Here is a 20,602-nt window from a genome sequence, read left to right as displayed (position 1 = left end):
GAAAGATTTTTCATTCAAGAATAAAAATAACTCAAATATTTTGTGTGTTCCAGTTATGTTTGAGACTGTGAAAATGAAAACATTAAACTGTTAATAAAATAAGTTTTTGTTCAACAGTTTGCAAATGCAAAAATTAAGAAAATTGTGTCACTGCCAAATATGTATGGACTACTGTTACTGTGGATAATAATAGCACCACCAAAATAATTGGACGAAAATCTGTATTTGTAAAGCCATACAGGATAACAGTTGTTCTAATAAACAACAGACACTGACACAGGACAATATAAACTCAAGCAACAGTGAGGAATGAAGGACAAGAAAAACTGAACATTCAACTGTTACATAGGCAATTAGTGAATCTATACTAAATTGTATATTAAAATAATACTCCATGATAGGTACAGACACAGAGCTGACATTCTATTTAAAAAATATGGTAAAACAGTAGAATGAAATTTAAGGGTCTTTCTCAAATTACATCCTTATTTGACTATTTACTGCCAAGGTTAACTTTATTTACTGCCAAATGCAAGGAATTATAACAATAAGAATATACAGTAGGTATGAGAAGGGTAAAGCTACTAAACAGTTAAAAGTACAGCTTCTCCCCATATACTGAGGATGCAAATGAATTAATTTGGATCCTGGCAACTAGAGCAAATGAAAAAGAGTAAGAATTTAAAAGTATCTTTAATCTTGTTCGGGAACTGGAAGCAAAAGTTCAACGGAAGCTGCTAACATTAAATAATGAGCACCTTCCGCTCATAGTAAAGTGGTTTTGTTCTCGGTGTCAGTGCAAGTTTGTTTGCAATTGGCAAGAAACATTCTTCGGGGAATTGCACATTTAGGCAATTTTGCATTGAGAGACACCCATATATTCACTGCAGCTTTGCTCTTGGCAACACGTATGGGGAATAACTTTCAAAGATTAAGCACTTTCTAGTTAATATGAAAAATATCATTAATATTCAATGGCTTCAAAAAATAGGATTAATATGCAAAACTATAATATGTACAGCTCTAATAAATTTGGTGGATGATTTCTTCTGCTAGAGAAAAATAAAAACAACTTTTTTTTCTTTTGAACCTGAAGATAAAAAAAGCAAAGCTTGATACAAAGCTCGTAAAAACGCAACAGCTCTTGTGAAAGCACTTTATACTTAATTAATGTTATTTAGACTTTGTTGTTTAACAGTATGCCAATAACGACAGCATTGGTTACCAAAGCATGATCATACTATACTCTGTGATTCTTTTAATTTTAATAGTAACTTACTAACGCAAAGTACTCAAGCTGTCAGCTGTGTGTCTAGAAATGATAGCAGTATGTTTTTATAAGAACATATTACATGAACTGAGTATGTTACACTTTTGTTACAGTCATGGCATAGTTTATGTCAATGATATGTAATGGTTTAGCAGCTTAAAATTGTAGATCCGTGCTGATTTTCTCAAAGTCACTAAAGGCCTCACAATGTTTACAAGCCAAATAATATCTGCATTCAGAAGAAAATAAAGCCAATTATATACAAACACACTTCTTATACCTGATAGAAGCTATTTTGCACCAACTTTAAGATAATTACCAAAATATAAATAAATTCAGACATCAAATTCAGAGAGTCAGGTGCTTAGGTTCCAGTAAACAAAATGACACTTCATAAATATGTTACAGTCTTTAAATGATCAATGTAACATTCCTCCATGTTTCTTTATGATAATACACCAATGCACACACTCAGATGAATTTAGTGTTAGCAAGAGAAAATGTAAAAACAAGAAAAAGGCAAGGCTGTGTAACCTGCGGCTTTGGCACTCCGCGCTCACTCTCTCTCTCTCATATGCACACTCGCACCACATGCAGACAAGCTGTGTTTGCTCTTAGCTCATTGTAAAGTATTACTGACTGCAGGATAAGCCAGTCCTTATGTCTTCAATATTTACATTCAAGCTATGGGTAATATTTTAATGAAATTATGCCTGTTTACACTCTCAGAAGAAAAAGCTAAACAGTGAACATGTAAAGTCCTGACCAGAACTCCAGTGAGTTGTGTAGTGCGTATTTCCTCTTGTTCCACCTGCCTCACTTAAGCGGTTTTTTGGGAGTGCTTTGCTTCTTGGTCTGCCAGAGGTGACTGTAGATTGTAATAGCATCAATGCTGGCTGACATGGTCTTGGCTGGGATGTGGCAGAACTGCTTTTTGTCTGAGCTGTACTTGTACAGGTTCTCAATCATCCTGGGCATGATGGCTTTTGGACCGATGCCTGCCAGCTTGCTGATCTCCTCGGTCTCTGGGCAGTATGTGTAAAGTGCACGAAACTGGCAACCCACATCTCGGAACAGGATAAGGAAGCTGTTAGACTCAGTCTTCTCCATTTCCTTATAGATGAAGAAAATCTATTTTAATGAACAAATTCTAGAAATGCATACTAATTATAACAGGTTATGGCATCAAAGGTATGAAACATTTAACAAAAGAATAAGGACTATCAGACATGTAGAATCAATATGCAAAATAATGTAAACTGCACAGCATTATGACCCTAAAATGGATAACAGTGAAATATCAACAAATGAGGCTGAATGCTGGGTGTGTCAGTAAATATATAAGACAGCTTTTTTAAGACAGCGTTTCTTTTTTTTTTATGCATACCTAACAATTATACATAATTCATCAATTTACCCTAATTTCCGGACTATAAAGCACTGGATTTGACAAAGATTTTTATTTTAAACATAAATAAGCCGCACCTGTCTATAAGCCACACTGAAACTAATGAACTTTACACAGGCTTTAACAAAAGACACTAAATGCAATATGTTGCGCTTCTATTAGGAGCATAGCGGTATTTTGGGAATAGCCTGCCACTGCATTCTTTTAGTATTACTGCATGTGTGTAAGACTGAGGAATATGTCCTTATTATTTTCTGATTCTCATTTCTAAGTTTCTTTGACTAACCCATAATGCTGTTGCCAAGAAAAATAAAAGGGCACGAGTTTTGGAAACCTGTCTATGCTTATATGATTTCTGTTGCAACTGGAGTTAGCGAGCTCTCCCTTCACCCAGACTCAACGCGTTACAACGGCTTGTATCTAAATAGTAGCCGACCAAGTAAGTCATTGTTCACTGTCTTCCTCCTTCCTTTCACAACTACAGTGGTACCTTGACAACGAGTGCATTAATGTACGAGTTTTCCGAGGTACGAGCGGTCACTCTGTCGATTTTTTTGCTTTGTTACACGAGCTAAAAATTGAGGTACGAGCTCGAGACGCCGCTGCTAGATGGCGAAGCGAAGCCAGAAAGCGAAGATTGTGATGAAAATTAAGATAAGCAAAGAAGAAAAAGTAAAAATTTTAAAGTTTAGAGATACGTAGTGTACAGGAGTGATAGTAAAACGAGTTTTCCCTCCCCCTCCGCTTATCACCTCTACCACCACCCCCCGCCCACACGCCCACACACACACACACACACACACACACACACACACACACACACCCCACCAGCATTTTCGTTAGCTCAAGTCGTCTCATCTCCAAGGAAAATACACTGAATAAAACCTTATTATATCTTTACATACTCTTTCTATTATGTTTTTATACAAGATTTGTTATTTAGAAATGTATTTTCCAATTTAATAACATGAAACATAAAAACAGGGTGTCATTTTGAGGGTTGGAACGGATTAATGCCATTTTAAGTATTTTCAATATGGAAAACTGATTTGATGTGCGAGCAAATTGAGATACGAGCTCGTCCACGGAACGAATTAAACTCGTAGGTCAAGGTACCACTGTATTTCTCTGGGGAGTTTATCTTTTGTCATCGTCGTGCGCCACCGGTGGAATTTTTTTATCCTGATGCTGTGCAGCTCAGAACACAGGTGAGGTGCGTTTTTTCATTTCCGTTCGGAAATTTCATTGGTCTAATGTTATGTCGCACAGTTTTTTGGCTTGAAGTTCAAAACGTGGGAAAAAAGTAGCGGCTTATAGTCCAAAAAATACAGTATCTTGAGTTACCACTTCATCCTTGATCCATGTCATGCTGGTTACTAGTCCCCAAATGTAATCAGTGCATCACAAGGCACCACATATTACCACACAACCACATTAATTACACCTGGGGAAATTTAGTGTAATCTAGTGTAATTTAGTGTAATCTGCCTACATGCAGATTTGACAGTAAAACAGTGCTAAACTCATAGACAGTAACCTAACCTATGATTTAAGCCCGGCTGTGAGGCAGCAATGCAACTTAATGCACCAATATTCTGCTTTGTTTTTATATGATAATTTTTAATGTACAATATTTCTATATTTATATTTAATGCATATTGGATAGCAGTTTAGTCATAACCTCTAATATTTTGCTCTTCTGTCCCTCGTTGACTTTGCCTGCCAAGCAGCAGTGAGCCAATGCATTCTGGATTATGTGTTTGTTAGACTTGGCACTGGGCTCCTTGTAAAGCTTTGGCCCTGTGGAAGAAAAGATTGAGTTTTTAACAACAGAATTAATACACCTTGGCCCTCATGTGCAATTGACCTAACACTAAATATTAAGATTTTTCACACTAAAGTGTAGTTTTTATTAATGGTTGTCACTAATCAGAAGAAGACTACATCCAGGTTTACAACATTAACATTTTATATATATATATATATATATATATATATATATATATATATATATATATATATATATATATATGAGTGGGCATGGTCAGCTCGGAATGCATTTTCAAATTCACATCCACTTAACTGCTTTCATTCCGTGGTGTTAAATGAAAATACATTTCACATTGAATTTTGCTACAAATATCCCACGGTGCAATCATAAGTGTCCCAACTGTCTAAATGCATTTAACTCAAATAACATTTAAAGAATAAACATTAAAAATCATTTTGCCACATTTCTGCCTGGACATGTTAAACATATCATATCAATTTGGGTTATACATTTTCATTTTGCAACTTGACATTAATATTTAATTTACATATTAAAACTCGGTTAAAAATGTCAAATATAAATTAGATAATAAAATCTTCCTTTTGCACCAAAAAGGAAACGTCTAGTAACATATTGTACATATAGTAATGGACAAATTACATTTAAATACAGAAATACATTTCCATTTGGAACATAGCATAGCCATTTAAAATATTGCATTTTACCAGTATGCGTTCATATTCCCAAAGGTTTTAGGTGGTTTTTAGTTGCTTTTCTGATTGACTGAGCTTAATTTTTTTAAGCAATGATGGACCATCTTTTCTCTTTACTTAACTGAGTTTTTCTTGCCATATTTTGGATTTTTACAGTAGCTCTGGTAGCACTGATAGCTATTGACTCTGTCTTTACCCTTTCCTCTGTAAAAGTCAACTGATGGTTTAAAGCACATTAAGAAGGCAAGAAATGTCACAAATTAAAATCTTTGACCCAGGCACACCTGTTAATTGAAAACCAATCCAGGTGATTACCTTGTGAATCTGATGAGAAAATGCTTCTCATCAGTTTGCCAAGCTGTCATGTAGCTACTTTGGATAATCTAAAATATAAAACGTATTTTGTGTTGTCATTTTTTACATAATTACATATGTGTTCTTTTACAGTTTGGATGTCTTCAGCATCAATGTACAGTGTTGGAAATAAGGGAAAAAGAAGGAAAAACACTGAAGTTGTGTCAAAATATTTGACTGTTACGATACACACAAGCACACACAAACACTATCTCACAAATGTGAATACACCCCTCACATTTCAGCAACCATTTTAATGAAACTTGGATATATTTTAGAGTAGTCAATGTGCAGCTTGTATAGCAGTATAGATTTACTGTTATCTGAAAATAACAACATACAGCCATTATTGTCTAAATAGCAGGCAACAAATGTGAGTACACCCTAACCCTAAGTGAACATGTCAAAATGTGTTCAAAGTGTCAATATTTTGTGTGAGCACCATTGTTATCTAGTACTGCTTTAATCCTCAAAAGTGCTGAATAGAGTTCAGGGCTGAAAACATACTTGGCCACTCAATCATCTTCACCTTTAGCTTCCTCAGCAAAGCAGTTGTCATCTTGGCATTGCGTTTGGAGTCGTTTACATGTTGAAAAACTGCCATTCGACCCAATTCTGAAGAAAGGAATTCGTTTCCCCTCAATAACCTGCAGATTCCCAGTACCAGCAGAACTCATGCAGCCACAGACCATGATGCTACCACCATCATGTTTGACTTTAGGCAAAACTCAATTTTCTTGGTGCTCCTCACCAGGGCAAATCCACACATGCTAGACACCATCTAAGTCAAACAAGTTTATACTAGTCAAGTCAAGTCAAATCAAGTTTATTTGTATAGCGCTTTTCACAACAGACATTGTCTCAAAGCAGCTTTACACAAATCAACAGTGATGGTGAATGGTGTGCATTTGTCCCTGATGAGCAAGCCGTGGCGACTGTGGCAAGGAAAAACTCCCTTAGATGTTATGAGGAAGAAACCTTGAGAGGAACCAGACTCAAAAGGGGAACCCATCCTCATCTGGGTGACATCAAGAGTTTGATCATAAATCTTTCAACAATACAGAACACTGGAGAGTGAGAACTAACATGATTACTGGAGTATAAGATTATAAGTAATGTTCTTTCTGCAGTCTTAAACAGTCTATATGGTTAGTAGCTCCGAGTTTTATAAGCTCAGCATTTGTGATCACCACAGATCCAGCATCAGCTTCTCCATGCCAGAGCCTTACTAGTCTCATCAGACCACAGGACATGGCTCCAGTAATTCATGCTCTTGGACAGGATGTCTTCAGCAAACTGTTTGCTGCCTTTCTTGTGAGCCACTGTACTGTAAGTCAAGTTCTGGGTGTTACCGAGCTTCTTATAGCCTAGGCCCTCTTTGTGGCGAGAAACAATTCTAATTCTTAGGGTTATTTTTAGAGGACGGTAAATCTATACTGCTATATAAGCTGCACACTGACTAAAATATATTTCCATAGTAGTGTCCTTTGAGAAGATATAATAAAATGGTTGCTGAATTGTGAGAGGGTGTACTCACTTTTGTGAGATACTGTGTGTAAAAAAATATATAGATTATATACACACACACACACACACACACACACACACACACACACACACACACACACACACACACTATGTATTTATACTGCTACTGAATTTTACAACTAATAAATCATTGTAAAATTCATTGTTTTGCCGCTAGTAAACTTGAGACTATTGAAAGATTTTATGACTACAAACAATAAAAAACTTCACATTAAAACCAAATAAAAACGACAGTCTTTTATTCTAGATAAGCTTTCTTTCACCTATGTATGCTTCACAGTGTACCTGTGTATTCTGTGTTAGATGCTGACGAGGCTGTTGATTCATTTTCCCAGTTCTCCCCATTCCGATTTCCTGATGGACAGGGTGATGACTGACCCTCTGTGGTCTCTGGCCTGTGAATAAACATATACAATATTACACAATATTTAAGATAGAGCATCAAATACAGTATTATTTATCTAAAACAAATATTAAAAGTGTGAGGGGTTGCAGCGATTCAGATGTAAAAATAAATAAATAAAGGAGTTATACCTAAGTTAAAAGCATGACAAAAGGGGCTAATTAGGTTTGCATGGTTAGCTAGCATGTTAATGGCATGCTCAAACTTATGCAAAATGGGCAAATTTAAACATAGCATGAATTATATGGCAGTGAAGCATGTATTAAACCAAACATGAACTTTAAAGCCTCCTGAGCACTGAAGTAAAAGCATCCCCCAGAACAATTCTACAAAATCCTGCCTGCTTCTGTTTTACCTCCTATATGGAAAATAAACTGCATTAATATTATCAAGGGGCAGTTGCGCTGTATTATGGCTAACCCTGTGCATTTACTCCAGCTTCCAAACAAGCTAGGATATTCGAAGAAAACAACTTTACTGTACAGTAATGTATAACTGACAAATAAAGGCTATTCTATTCTCCCTCTATAACCCTTGTATTTGAGGCATCATTGAAAAGCCCAGGATGTCTGATTTAAAGACTAACTGTATAGGCCAAATTTGTAGATAGGAGAGATGCGAAAAAAACGTGCACTACAGAGGACACAAATAAATTGCAGGGTCTCAGGAGGCTAATAACAGTTGTTCTGCATACAAATATGGTCCACTTCAATTTTACATCAGTATGGAAAGTTTATGATAAATGTATGACCCTATAAATACATAGAACGTGTATTTCTGCAATTAATAAATCATTCTGATGTTATTTCTGACGTCAGCAGAGTCATGTCCATGTTTGGAATGATTAGAAGATATGACCTGATCTGAGGAAACTAACCTGGCTTTTGCCCCTTTTGAGGAGCTCAAAAAGAAATACAGATTGTCTGGAGAAAATCTACTGCGTCTGGCACAGCATTGGGAGGATAGAAACAGCAGGGATGAACATCAGACAAGAAGTGACAGAGGAAAAAAGGGTTGGGAGGTTTACCATATTAAGATGAATACCAGTATGATGAAGTGGCACAGTTACCCAAGAAAGCGAATGAATAAGCCCAGTAAAGGTTTTCCACACCTCTATGTTTAGAACATGAATGCAGGGTAACCAACAGTTGGTAACAATGTTACCAACAGTTGGGTCGGTCATTTAGTCAGGTTCACATATTAACATTTTATTAGTGTAAAACCCATATTATGGCAAAACCATTACAGCACCATTCTTCATGTTGGGGTGTAAAACAAAAATGTATTTAAAAAGGCTGGATATTAACCCATGCAATTCACATAAAACAGACTTGGGCAAACTACGGCCCGTGGGCCAGACACGGCCCGTTGGGTTTATTAATCCGGCTCGCCGAACGTGACCAAATTCTATTAAAATTGGTACAGGTAAACATTGTTCAATTTAGATTTCCCCTGTAATGCCCACGTTTCCCCTAAAGATGTCGCACTTCAGCTCCATTGACGTTGTCCGCGTGCAATATTCTCTCTCTCTCTCTCTCTCTCTCTCTCTCTCTCTCTCTCTCTCTCTCTCTATGTGTGTGTGTGTGTGTGTGTGTGTGTGTGTGTGTGTGTGTGTGTGTGTGTGTGTGTGTGTATGTATATGTGTGTATGTATATGTATGACCCGGCCCCTCTGTCAAATTTTAGAACCCATTGTGGCCGGTGAGTCAAAAAGTTTGCCCATCCCTGACATAAAACATTAGAATATGAATAAATATGAGCTCTTTCAGAAATTGTTGATGTCCTAGAATTTTGACACACAATATTCTCTAGAGACCCTCTCTATGTGTGCAGGTAAGGAAACACCTTGTTAATGAGATCTGAAGCGAAGATTGTTCTGAGCTTACAGGACATCTATAGTAACACAATTATTTATTAACCAAGGTGAGCCCAAAAGGATCTTATAACACACAACACAGCAAACCTGGGTTAATATTAAAAATGGGTTATGACAGCAGAAGAGTAAAACCTTTATCCATGATGTGGTAGTTTGCCTTTTTTGTTCATGAATTTTGTCAAGGAAATACCTTAACCAAGATTTATTCTTTCCAATAAAACTTACTTATATTTTAATGGTGTAATCAAACATTAAAAGCAAATACTGCCCTCCAGTCATTACTTTTGGCCCAATTAGTAACTAAGGAGGCTTGTTGCTAGGACAAGTAAATCTTTACTGTGTGCTATTAAACCTTAAACATAGAGTATCACACAAAAATTAGTACACCCATTTTAGCATCTATTTTATAATATCTTTTTAAGGGACAATACTATAAAAATAAAACTTGGGAATACATTAGAGTAGTCAGTGTGCAGCTTGCACAACATAGTAGTAGTATAGATTTACTGTTATCCAAAAATAACTTACCTTACAGCTATTGTCAATATAGCTGGCTACAAAAGTGAGTACACCCTGTGATAACAGCTGTATGTCATACAAATCATACAAATTTGTGTGTCTTGTATTAGAGCAGTTACAATTTCTCATACTCTCTCTCATACTGACCACTGGATGTTCGACATGACACCTCATGGCAAAGACTGAAGCTGATGGAGTGGCCAAATATGTCTCCAGACCTGAACACTATTGAGCACCTGTGGGGCATCCTCAAGTGTAAGGTGGAGAAGCCACATGTGTCTAACATCCAGCAGCTCAGTGGTGTCATTATGGAGGGGTGGAAAGGATCCCAGCAACAACCTGTGCCGCTCCAATAAATTCCATGCCCAGGAGGATTAAGGCCAGTGCAAGACAACTATGGTGCTCACACTAAATATTGACATTTCGGACACAGTTTTGGAATGTTTGCTTAGGGTGTACTTACTTTTGTTGTCAGGTATTTTGACAATAATGCCTCTATGTTGAGTTACTTTTAGAGGACAGTAAATCTATACTGATGTACAGGGTGCACATTGACTACTATATATCCAAGTTTCATTTCCATAGTATTGTCCCTTAAGATGATATAATACAATGGTTGCTGAAATGTGAGGGGTGTACTCACTTTTGTCATATACTGTACTTCTAAGTAAAAATGTCTTAGAGGCAAGTCAAAAAGACAAGTTTAACACTATGCATTAAGTGATTTCACTTATCAATAAAAAACAGACAAACAAGCATCTAAAAAAACACCACAAAATCTTTATAAATTAAAGACAATTGGTTTCAAATTCTTTGCAAGCACGTGCATGACATCACCTCAAGCAGTTAATCATTTAATCAGGTCATCTCACAAATTAGATATCTGGTGTATTAGCACTGAAATCTTGCTCACCTAGACATCCTCTTGTCTGTTTGGACAGTGTCATTGTCTGCCAAGTTAAGTGAGGCAAGTGATAGACTGGAGACAGAATATCCCCGAGGTCGTGACCCTGAAAAAACATGCAAATTATATGCATAAACTAAAACATAATGAAAATATCTAAGAGAAAAGTACTGTAAGCTAATTACAGCTGTTCTTGGTGTAATTGGGTTTTATATTTACACAAAGAGTTTAAAGCTACAGTAAGCAGGCAATATACATATACATACATAATTATATTAAGAAAGTAATAAAAGGACTAATTTTACACAAAGAATTATTTGCTGCAGAAATTGAAGCAAGTGAAAAGAGAAGAGCACGTGATATGTCTACTAGTTGATACATCATAATAAGTAGCTATATAGCAAAATAGATTATAATAAAATATAAAGTAAATAAATAAATAAATAACTTGATGGGAAAAAAAAAAATCTAATGTCACCTGTCTTTCTGTAAATCCTGCAATGTCATTTGAGTTCAGCTCATGTACCTCTGTTCGCTAAGGAATGGAGTCACAGTAATCCCTGCTTATGTATCGCACAATTTTATAAAGTTGTGTTTTCATCTTATGGCTGTTGCTTATATCTTCATTACCCATGTTATACATTGGGTAGTCTATACATAGATATATGTTTTTTTACTGAGTTGCTGCTTACCTGTGTATGTCTGAGTAGGGGGTTTAGGAGACTCCATGATGTCTCTGTGCATGGACTTAGGACGGGGTTTCTTCTGTTTGGTGCTTGAAGTACGTGGCTTTATTACACTGTTCATGTCCTCCATCAGTTTGAGTTGCCTCCTCCTCAAATACTCTTCTTTGATGAAGTCCCGTCTATCTTTTTCTTCCTCCTTTTTCTGTCGATCCTCCTCATCTTTAAGTCTGTCCAGCAGAGGGCAGTAAAATCAAATCTCTAGAGTATATGTGTCAAACTCAAGGCCCCAACGTACAATTATATCTGGCCTGCGAGATGATTTTATATAGATGTATTATTATTGTTATTAATGTCCCGGCGATATGAAGCGCTGATAACACAAACCACAGATCCCATAATGCTGTGCTTCAGCTGCCCTGTCGAACACTAGGCTACCTGGGAACATTCCAGCATCAATCAAGTCGAGCTTCTGTTGATGTATACAACCCTAGCTTAAAGTTATTGTGAAGCCCCTCACAATGGCGAAAAGAAAAGTTGATTCTGAAAACAGAGCCTTTCAAAACTGGTAGACACGTGTGTCTTATTAGTGGCGCTAATGTGGCTGTAATTAAGGAATTAAATCTATGACGGAACTACAAGACAAAACCTCAGGATAAGATAAAAAAACCTGAATCATTTAGTTTTAGTGTGGTCAAAAATGTTTATCCTGTTCGGCCCACAACCTAAAGTGTGCTTTGAGTTTTGGCCCCCTGTGCAATTGAGTTTGACACCCCTGCTCTAGAGCTATTTATTAAACCATTTAAACAAACATGAACATCTGAATATACACCTATATTTCTCTTTTTAAATATACACTTACTCTTTGTAAATATACCCCTACTCTTTAGTTCTAGTTCAGGTTTAATTTGTAAAATTAAAGCTTAACTAGAAAAAAAGGTTTTTAGCTTTATGGATCTGCTCAAGTTCATGTTCTAGTCTAAAGAGCACTAACCTTGACATTTCCTTTTTCTGCTCCATCTCTTGCTCTTGTAGCCGTTTCTTCATCTGCATCTCTTTCTCTCTTCTTAACCTCTTCTCCAAGAGAGCTGCTCTCTTCTGTGCAATGTCTTCCTCACCTTTCTGATCATCCTAAACAGGTAGAAAGCAGCATGGTCAGACACACACATACTTACATATGCACGCACACATGGCGATACAAATACAAATTATACAGAATATACAAAATATGCATGTCTATTTGGCCACACACAAGCATCCCAAGTCGCAAAGATGCAAAAATAGTTCATTAGTCACTGCATACACAATCACAGCGCAAAAATACTGATGACAATATGTGTAAGAGAAACAAATGCAAGTGCAAACAAGCAGATTCTAAATGTCCACTCTCTGTCAACCCTGATGTATGATAAATTTTTAGTATCTGGTCAAGGCGCTTGACACATAGTAATTACAAATAACTGGACATTTAGGATAAGTATAAGCAAAAGACACAAAATTTAAATAATCCCTAGAGCAATAAATGTAGTGTTCCCTTCGATTGGAGGCAATTCTGTGCAGCTGGGGATGGCTTCTCATTAATGCCCTTGGAATCCATGAGCTGAGTATTTTTAAATCGCAGTTGAAAACTCATTTATTCGACAAGCTTTTAACATGTAGCCCTGATTCAACTGCTATTTTATGTTCATTGTGTCTTATTTTTATTTTAATTTATTTCTTAATTTTTTATTTATTACTTTTATTTAAAAAATTTATTTTTAATGTTTATTTTTTGCTTTACTGGAAAGCGCCTTGTGCTCCTTTTGGTGGTTGTAATGCGCTTTATAAATAAAGTTTGATTGATTGAACACTCTACTACACTGACTCAAGACTACAGTTTGCTTCTGATCAACATTACTGTACCCCGCAACATCATATATCTGTAACAAACATTTGGTGAAACCCAGATGAGGATGGGTTCCCTCTTGAGTCTGGTTCCTCTCAAGGTTTCTTCCTTCTGCCATCTCAGGGAGATTTTCCAGCCACAGGCTCGCTAATCAGGAACAAACTTACACTTATAAAGAACATCTTATTAATTTTTATCGCCACATTATCTGTGTAAAGCTGCTTTGAGATAAATGTTTATTTTTAAAAGCGCTATACAAATAAAAATGAAATGATTTGAATTGAATAAATCTTAGAGATCTCAAACTGAGACTACTTTAAAGACAAACCACCTCTTAAGTCACTTGGTGGTTGGAACTGTAATTAATTTATATTTAAACAAATAACTTCTAACGACCACAAAACCTTTTGTAGTGTTACTCGTTTCTTAGCTAACATGTTCAGCTGACCAAAAACCCACATTAGAGAAAAAGTGCAGTAACTGTGGATAGGTTTTCATACCCGGTAGAAGAACCCGCAACACATCTTCTCCACCCTGCCCTCAGTCGTTTTCCCACCTTCCAGTTCTGGATCATCTAGTTGCTTCAGTTCAGAGAGAGGCACCTCAATGAGGTCCTTTCTACCCTCCTGGGCCTGAGTTTCCCCTGGGCTAACTGTACTCATCACATCCATATACTCTGCCTGGGACTGGACCCGACACACTGCTGTTAACTTAAGTCCGGTTTCTTCTGGTGGTTTCTCTATGATATCATCTTTTTTCTTTTCTTTCTCTATGTTCCCCTCTTGGTTTTGTGTGACTTGACTGGACAAAGCATCACCAGACGTTTTTTCTGCATCAGTGGCAGTTTGTTTGTCTACAGACCCCACTGCTGGTGCATTTACTTTCTCTTTATTTGTGTGATTTTTATTTGTAGGTCCCTCATCATGTCCCAGGTATGCAAACGAACTAGTTTGTGTTTGTTGAGGAGAAAAGCGGCGCAGCCTGGGTAGACTGTCTACTGATTGTGGGGTGTTTAACATCCGACAAAACGGGGTGACTTTCAGCTCATTTGGGCGTGGAGTACGAGGTGATCTGGCATGGAATGAAGCAGACTTTCTCTTTATGAGAGCAGGTGAGCGGTGTGCAGCACGGGGTGACCCTGCAGAGGAAAGGTTTGGGGAAAGAGACCCCACAGACCCACGACCCACAACACTACTGCTGCGCAGCTCACGCAAGTGTTTCTGTAATGAATTCTGTGTTTGCGTTTGAGGAGGTGAGATCACCCAGGTTTGCTGTTCACTTAAACTCATGATGTGTTCCTGCTGCTGTGCTAGGCGCTGCATTTCGGTCTGCAGGAGGCTCAGCGATGTATTCAGGCGTTCTATCGAGCGCGTGTACTCCGTCAAGTCTACCACCTCTCCACTCCCTCCCTCCTCTGGGGTAAATTTAAGTGGTGCCCCGTCAGGCTTGCACCTCTCTAACTGAGGGTTGCTATCGATCGTTTTCAAAAGTTGTGATGGAATGTTTGGCTTCTCATCCAGATTTTTGCAACTGCTTCCATCAGCCCCTAATGGTGAGATTGCTCCTTTGCGGCGAACGACGTTGAGAAAGGCAGTGCGACCCATTCTTTGTCGGTGGCGTGTGAAAACAGCTTCCACTTTCTTTTTTTGAGCTTCAATGGCTCGCCGCTTTTCCTCAAGCTTCATTTTCAACTGCACCATTTCAGACACTAACAGGCTAGATGGGTCACGGGGTGAGGTGGCCTCACTGGAACCCCGGGCATCAGGTGTAACCGACCTTGCTATTGCCCTAGCAGCCGTGGCGCTTATATCACTTTCAGGTGTATTTCCACAACTCTCTCCCTCCCCATGGTTAAGCTTGCGAAACTTTTGCTCAGCAAAACTTGTCATGCGCACAGCAAAGGAGGATCCAATTGAGGAGGTGGAGCTTGCAGCCAATGAACTCTGACCCTGTAGACTTGGAACAGGGCTGAAACAGTCACCAGTATCAGGTAATGGGCACGAACGTGCTTCATAGTCTTGGTCCATATCAGAGTAATCCTTTAAAGATGAGTCTTCATCCTGACCATCCTGGATGTCCTCTGTACGAACGTGAATTCCTGTATCCATTTCAGTGGATGTAGAATTTAGCTGGCCATTATCAGCCTGGGCACCTTTAGACAGATTGTCCTCGGGGTCTCGAAGGTCAGAGTTAGCAGCAGCATGGCCCTGGTTATCAGGGGGGTGCAGGAAAAATGCATTTTCACCAAATGGGAGACGCAGACAACTGTGAGAGCACTCTGAGTCATGGATGATCTTCAGAGCCTCTTCAATAGTAGGAGTTGGAGTCTGGGGACTGGTGATGTCTGGATGCACACCATTTAAATACCTACAAAAATAAAAATCAAACACTTCTGTTAAGGATAAATTTATTTTCATGTTCTGATTACTACTTACAAAAATAATTCAAAAATCTATTGATTTTAGAACAATACAGTCATAAAATTAATATTAGACACCAAATATACACCCATCAGGCATAACATTATGACAATATAACATTATGACATAACATTATGTGCGATAAATGAAATAACACTAATTATCTCTTTGTCACAGGACCTGTTTGTGGGCTGGCTATATTAGGCAGCAAGTGAAAATTTTGACCTCAAAGTTGATGTGTTACAGCAGGTAAAATGGGCAAGTGTAAGGATTTGAGTGAGTTTGATAGGGGCCATATTGTGATAACTAGACGACTGGATAAAAGCATCTCCAAAACTGCAGCGATTGTGGGGCTGTTCCAGGTCTGCAGTGGTCAGTAACTATTAAAATTGGTCAAAGGAAGGAACAGTGGTAAACCGGCAAAAGGGTCATGGTTAGACCAAGGCCCATTGATGCACATGGGAAGTGAAGGCTGGCCCATGTTGTACAATACAACAGACGAGCTACTGTAGCTGAACTTGCTAGAAAAGTTAACGCTGATAATTGCTGGAAGGGTCAGGACTGTTTTGGCAGCAAAAAAACACAATGTTGGGCAGTTGGTCATAAAGTTATGCCTGATCAGTGTATCTGTTCAGTTCGTCAGTCAGATGCTAGTTCTTCAGCTGCTTAACAAAAAGAAATACCTAGAGTCAGTTCTAACAAGAGGTCTAACAGTTCTATGCTGTGACGTTGCAGCATTATCCTCTTCCTCTTGTAACGTTGTGTGTGTACTTCCATTAACAGGCTGGAAAGAGAGGTTCCGCCGCATGCCCCGTGCTGAGCTGGGACCTTTGAACCCCAGGCCCTCTGAGCTAGCAGACCGACTTAACCCTGGGCCTGACGTATAAACCACAGGGTCATCAAATGGAATCTCAAATGAGATACCATGAGCTGAAGACCTACAGTGAAGGGAGAAAGGAGGGAAGAGTGAGGGTTAAAAAACAATAAAAAAAAAACAACATTTTTACATATTTACATCTTAGTACACCAAAAAAGTGGGGTGAGCTCTCAGGACCTACCTTTTCTCTTTGGGCCATGTCCCCACACACCCATCTACATATGACAAAGAATTTGACCTCTTTATCATGGCTACAAGACACACAGAACACAGGTTTCAGTTGCACATTTTATTAGACCAGGGATGATTTTTTTTTTTTTTTTATCTAAATTCATATGCTCTTCAACTAACAGAAACATTTGTAAATGCCACAAGTGATATATATATATATAGATATATATATATATATATATATATATATCAAATATACACACACACACACACACACACACACCTCTGTTGCTGCACAATTAATTTATCCAATCGCGGTGTCAGATTGTACGATTATATGACGGCAAATGTTGTGGATTTATGAAATGAATAAGTGCATGTGTGGACACGCTCATTTTCAGTTTTTCATTGCCGCTAACAAAAAAAGGACCAAATAGTATCAGTTTAGGCAGTGCACACGTGTGTGTGTGTGTGTGTGTGTGTGTGTGTGTGTGTGTGTGTGTGTGTGTGAGATAAATAATCGTTCATTTGTGCAGTATTTTAAAAATCGAGCTAGGAAATGCATTTTCTGTGGAGCTGACTTCTTTACCTGAGTTGGTGGTGCTTACTGACCTAGATCACATGAAAAACAGATTGGATTAGATTTAAAACAGTGCACACTATTAAAAAATAGTGTCAAATAATGAATGGAATCAAATACAAACTTTGTTGGGTCAGGGCTGGGTGACCTGTGGATCAGGTTGTGTTTGGTTATGGGAGCCATTTTAGTTGCCTCAGCTAGGTTGAAAATTAGAGAACATAAGACATTGGGATTGACACAGCACAGTATATGAGATTTTTTTATTTCTTTATTTTATTTCCAACACAGCTGCAGTTTTAAGAATAAAAAAAAGCTAAAAGCTGGTTTGGTGTGATAAAGGACTGAATACAAAAATTCCATATCAGAAATCCAAACTTACCTTTAGATTTAAGTGTCTGGGGCTGAACGAAAGAGGGTTTGACCACTTCAAACCACCAAAACAGCTCTGCCATAAACACAAGGTAGTTACTCTAAAACACACACAAACATACATATAGGAACATGACTGAATAACAGAAAAAACAAATTGAAAAAATGTGTTCTAGCAATTTGCTTTATCCAACAGCAGTGTTTCCTATTTATTTATTATTATATTTTTTTATATTTATGTACTATAAAATGAATGGATCCGCTTGTGACAGATTATAATGGAAAGTACAAGACAGGTCATCCTGTGCAATTGGCTTATTATGCTAAATGAAACACATCTTTAAAATTTAAATTAATCATTAAGCTGTAATTATTATATTTAATAAATGTAGTGCACATTCCAGATAAATATGTTTGGTCAATTTCAGTATCAAATGTAACATTACATCTCCGGAGTGGCACAGCAGACAACCACTTGCCCTATTTTGCTCTCTGGATCTCTGGCCATTGAGAACTGTGTCATTTATCCATAATCTTTCAACAATACCTCAACAATAAATGGCTGGGGGTCAGAGGAGCAAAATGAGACATGCTCTCTAGATGTGAGGGATGGCATTACAGTCTTTATCCTGTAAATTAGAGCAACCCTAACTAACCATGTGCATCTGTGAGATCATCATGTGCATTTACATATGAAGCTATGAGCAATATTAATTAAAGTACAGCGCAAAATTAATTATTTGGTTTGTTACCATTTAAAGATTTAGCATCACCTGATTATTTAAATGTAAACCATAAATGACAATTTATGTCCAGATTATTTTGTACAGTTACAGCACCCATTCTCACAGATTGTTCAATTGTACAATTTGGTGTTACCAAAAGGTTTTCTTTTAACCAAATTTTAAGATATATGGAAAATATATTTTGTGCTCTCCTTCAGGGACTAAGTGAATAATCTTAAATGGGCACAACAAAAGCACCAGCCAGACCAAAATGGGGAAAAAAACAGAACGCAATGTAGTAAAAGTGTGTACACTTGGGTTATTCTATTTTTATCAACTGAAAATTCCAATCAAGTCCTATTTGTAAAATATGTTCTGTTCAACACTGTTCAGTGACTTACTGTAAGTGTGGTAACTGTTTAAAACTGAAGCAAGCAGTAAGTCCCTCTTACAGCTGGTCTAAAAAGTTTTATAGTGTTTTGGGTTTTTCTGGTATCTGCCTCAGGTTTCAGAATATAAAAAGAATGAAAAGAAAGCTGCACTTTAGGATAAACAGCAATTTTGGGAAAACTTTAAAACCAAGTTTAGCAACTGGTACACAGATTCATTTCAACAAATAATTTTCTTATAACATACACACATTAAATGTTTCTGGAAACACAGCTTTATTAAGACCTTTAATTGAACAATACTCTGACCTAATATGTCTATCTTGTTCACATACACAAATTAATTTTGCATAATTGTAGCTAACTAATGCTAGGCCTAAATTTAAACAAAACAAAATGACATATATTGACTCATTTAGATTTTTCTTAACAAAAACAGCCATAACAAAAACACGTAAATTGCTGAAATGCTCTCTGTCTCTTTGTCTTTTCTTACTCACATGCACATTAATGACATTTACTGGAGAGCTATCCAGGTTAATGCAAGTAAATTATAGGGTGCCACAAGGTTTCAATTCTAAGACCCCTGCTTTCACAATATACATGCTTCCCCATGGAAATATTATTAGAAGGCAACAGAAAAAAAACCTGGGAGTTATTTTAGACCGCAAATTGTCAAAAATCATATCAACCATATTACAGAAACAGCCTTTTTCCACCTTAGAAATATTGCTAAGCTAAGAAACATGTTGTTTACATCTGATGCAGAAAAGCTCATCCATGCATTTATGATCTCCAGACTGGACTATTGTAATGCATTACTAGGTGGTTGTCCTGCATTATTAATAAACAAGCTACAGTTTGTCCAGAATGCAGCATCCAGAGTTCTCACCAGGTCGAGAAAATATGATTGTATAACCCCAATCTTATCATCCCTACACTGGCTACCTGTAATCATGAATCATCTTGACAGTCTTCTAAAACGCTACAAACAGTCACGCTCCTTGAAATCTAAAAAATTAGGACTTCTTGTGGTTCCTAAAATAGCATTAAAGGTGGTAGAGCATTCTCACTTCTAGCTCCTAAACTTTGGAATAGTCTTCCTGACAGTGTTCAGGGCTCAGACACACTCTCCCAGTTTAAGTGAAGATTAAAGACATATCTTTTTAGCAAAGCCTACACATAACACATGTCACATATCATAACCTTGTGCTCCGGTACATCTGATCACATGCACATTATCAACTTGTGCTTGTTAATACCATGAACAGCAGCTACGCTAATTTCTCTCCACTGCTTCTCTTTCTCTTTCCATCGAAAGGCATCCTGAGGTTGTGCCAGCTTCAGTCACGTCCCATCCCATGAAGATTATGGAGCTTTAAAGAAGTAGATGCCGACCCCGCAAACATCCCGAACCATCTAGAGACAGATCAGCACTATTTGGATTCCACCTCATGTGGAGTTTGGACATTGGACCTCTTTAAGTGTTTAAAGGCTCTGGCATGGAGAAGCTGGTGTTGGATCTATGATGATCGCAAATGTTAAGCTATTTTATGAGTTGCTTAGTAGCTCCTAGTTCCATAATCTCAAACTACTGTATAAGACTGTGGAAAGATCATTACTCATAATCTTACATTAAACCTTAACTGAAATTCTGTAAAGCTGCTTTGAGACAATGTCTGTTGTGAAAAGCGCTATAGAAATAAACTTTATTTGACTACTCTGAATTCAGAGTTAT

The 20,602-nt window shown here is 37.5% G+C and overlaps 1 protein-coding gene across 3 annotated transcripts in view; it reads right to left on the bottom strand.

The window, feature by feature from the left end:
- Positions 1–204: 204 nt before the first annotated feature.
- The window catches only part of camsap2b (calmodulin regulated spectrin-associated protein family, member 2b), a 47,476-nt gene continuing 27,078 nt past the window's right edge, over positions 205–20,602 (bottom strand). For 2 of the 3 annotated variants that reach the window (XM_046876345.1, XM_046876347.1), the window contains 12 exons: positions 17,761–17,851; positions 17,506–17,578; positions 17,391–17,413; positions 16,812–16,881; positions 16,437–16,691; positions 13,834–15,700; positions 12,443–12,579; positions 11,458–11,678; positions 10,775–10,871; positions 7,350–7,459; positions 4,360–4,478; positions 205–2,383 (listed from right to left, as the gene is read on the bottom strand). In XM_046876345.1, coding sequence (XP_046732301.1) covers positions 2,087–2,383; positions 4,360–4,478; positions 7,350–7,459; positions 10,775–10,871; positions 11,458–11,678; positions 12,443–12,579; positions 13,834–15,700; positions 16,437–16,691; positions 16,812–16,881; positions 17,391–17,413; positions 17,506–17,578; positions 17,761–17,851 — 3,360 coding nt within the window. In that variant the 3' untranslated portion in view covers positions 205–2,086. The other variant, XM_046876346.1, reaches the window with a different exon arrangement.

This window comes from Silurus meridionalis, chromosome 20 (genome assembly GCF_014805685.1).
Source record: "Silurus meridionalis isolate SWU-2019-XX chromosome 20, ASM1480568v1, whole genome shotgun sequence".
NCBI lineage: Eukaryota > Metazoa > Chordata > Actinopteri > Siluriformes > Siluridae > Silurus > Silurus meridionalis.
This window is presented reverse-complemented; position numbering and strand designations above follow the sequence as displayed.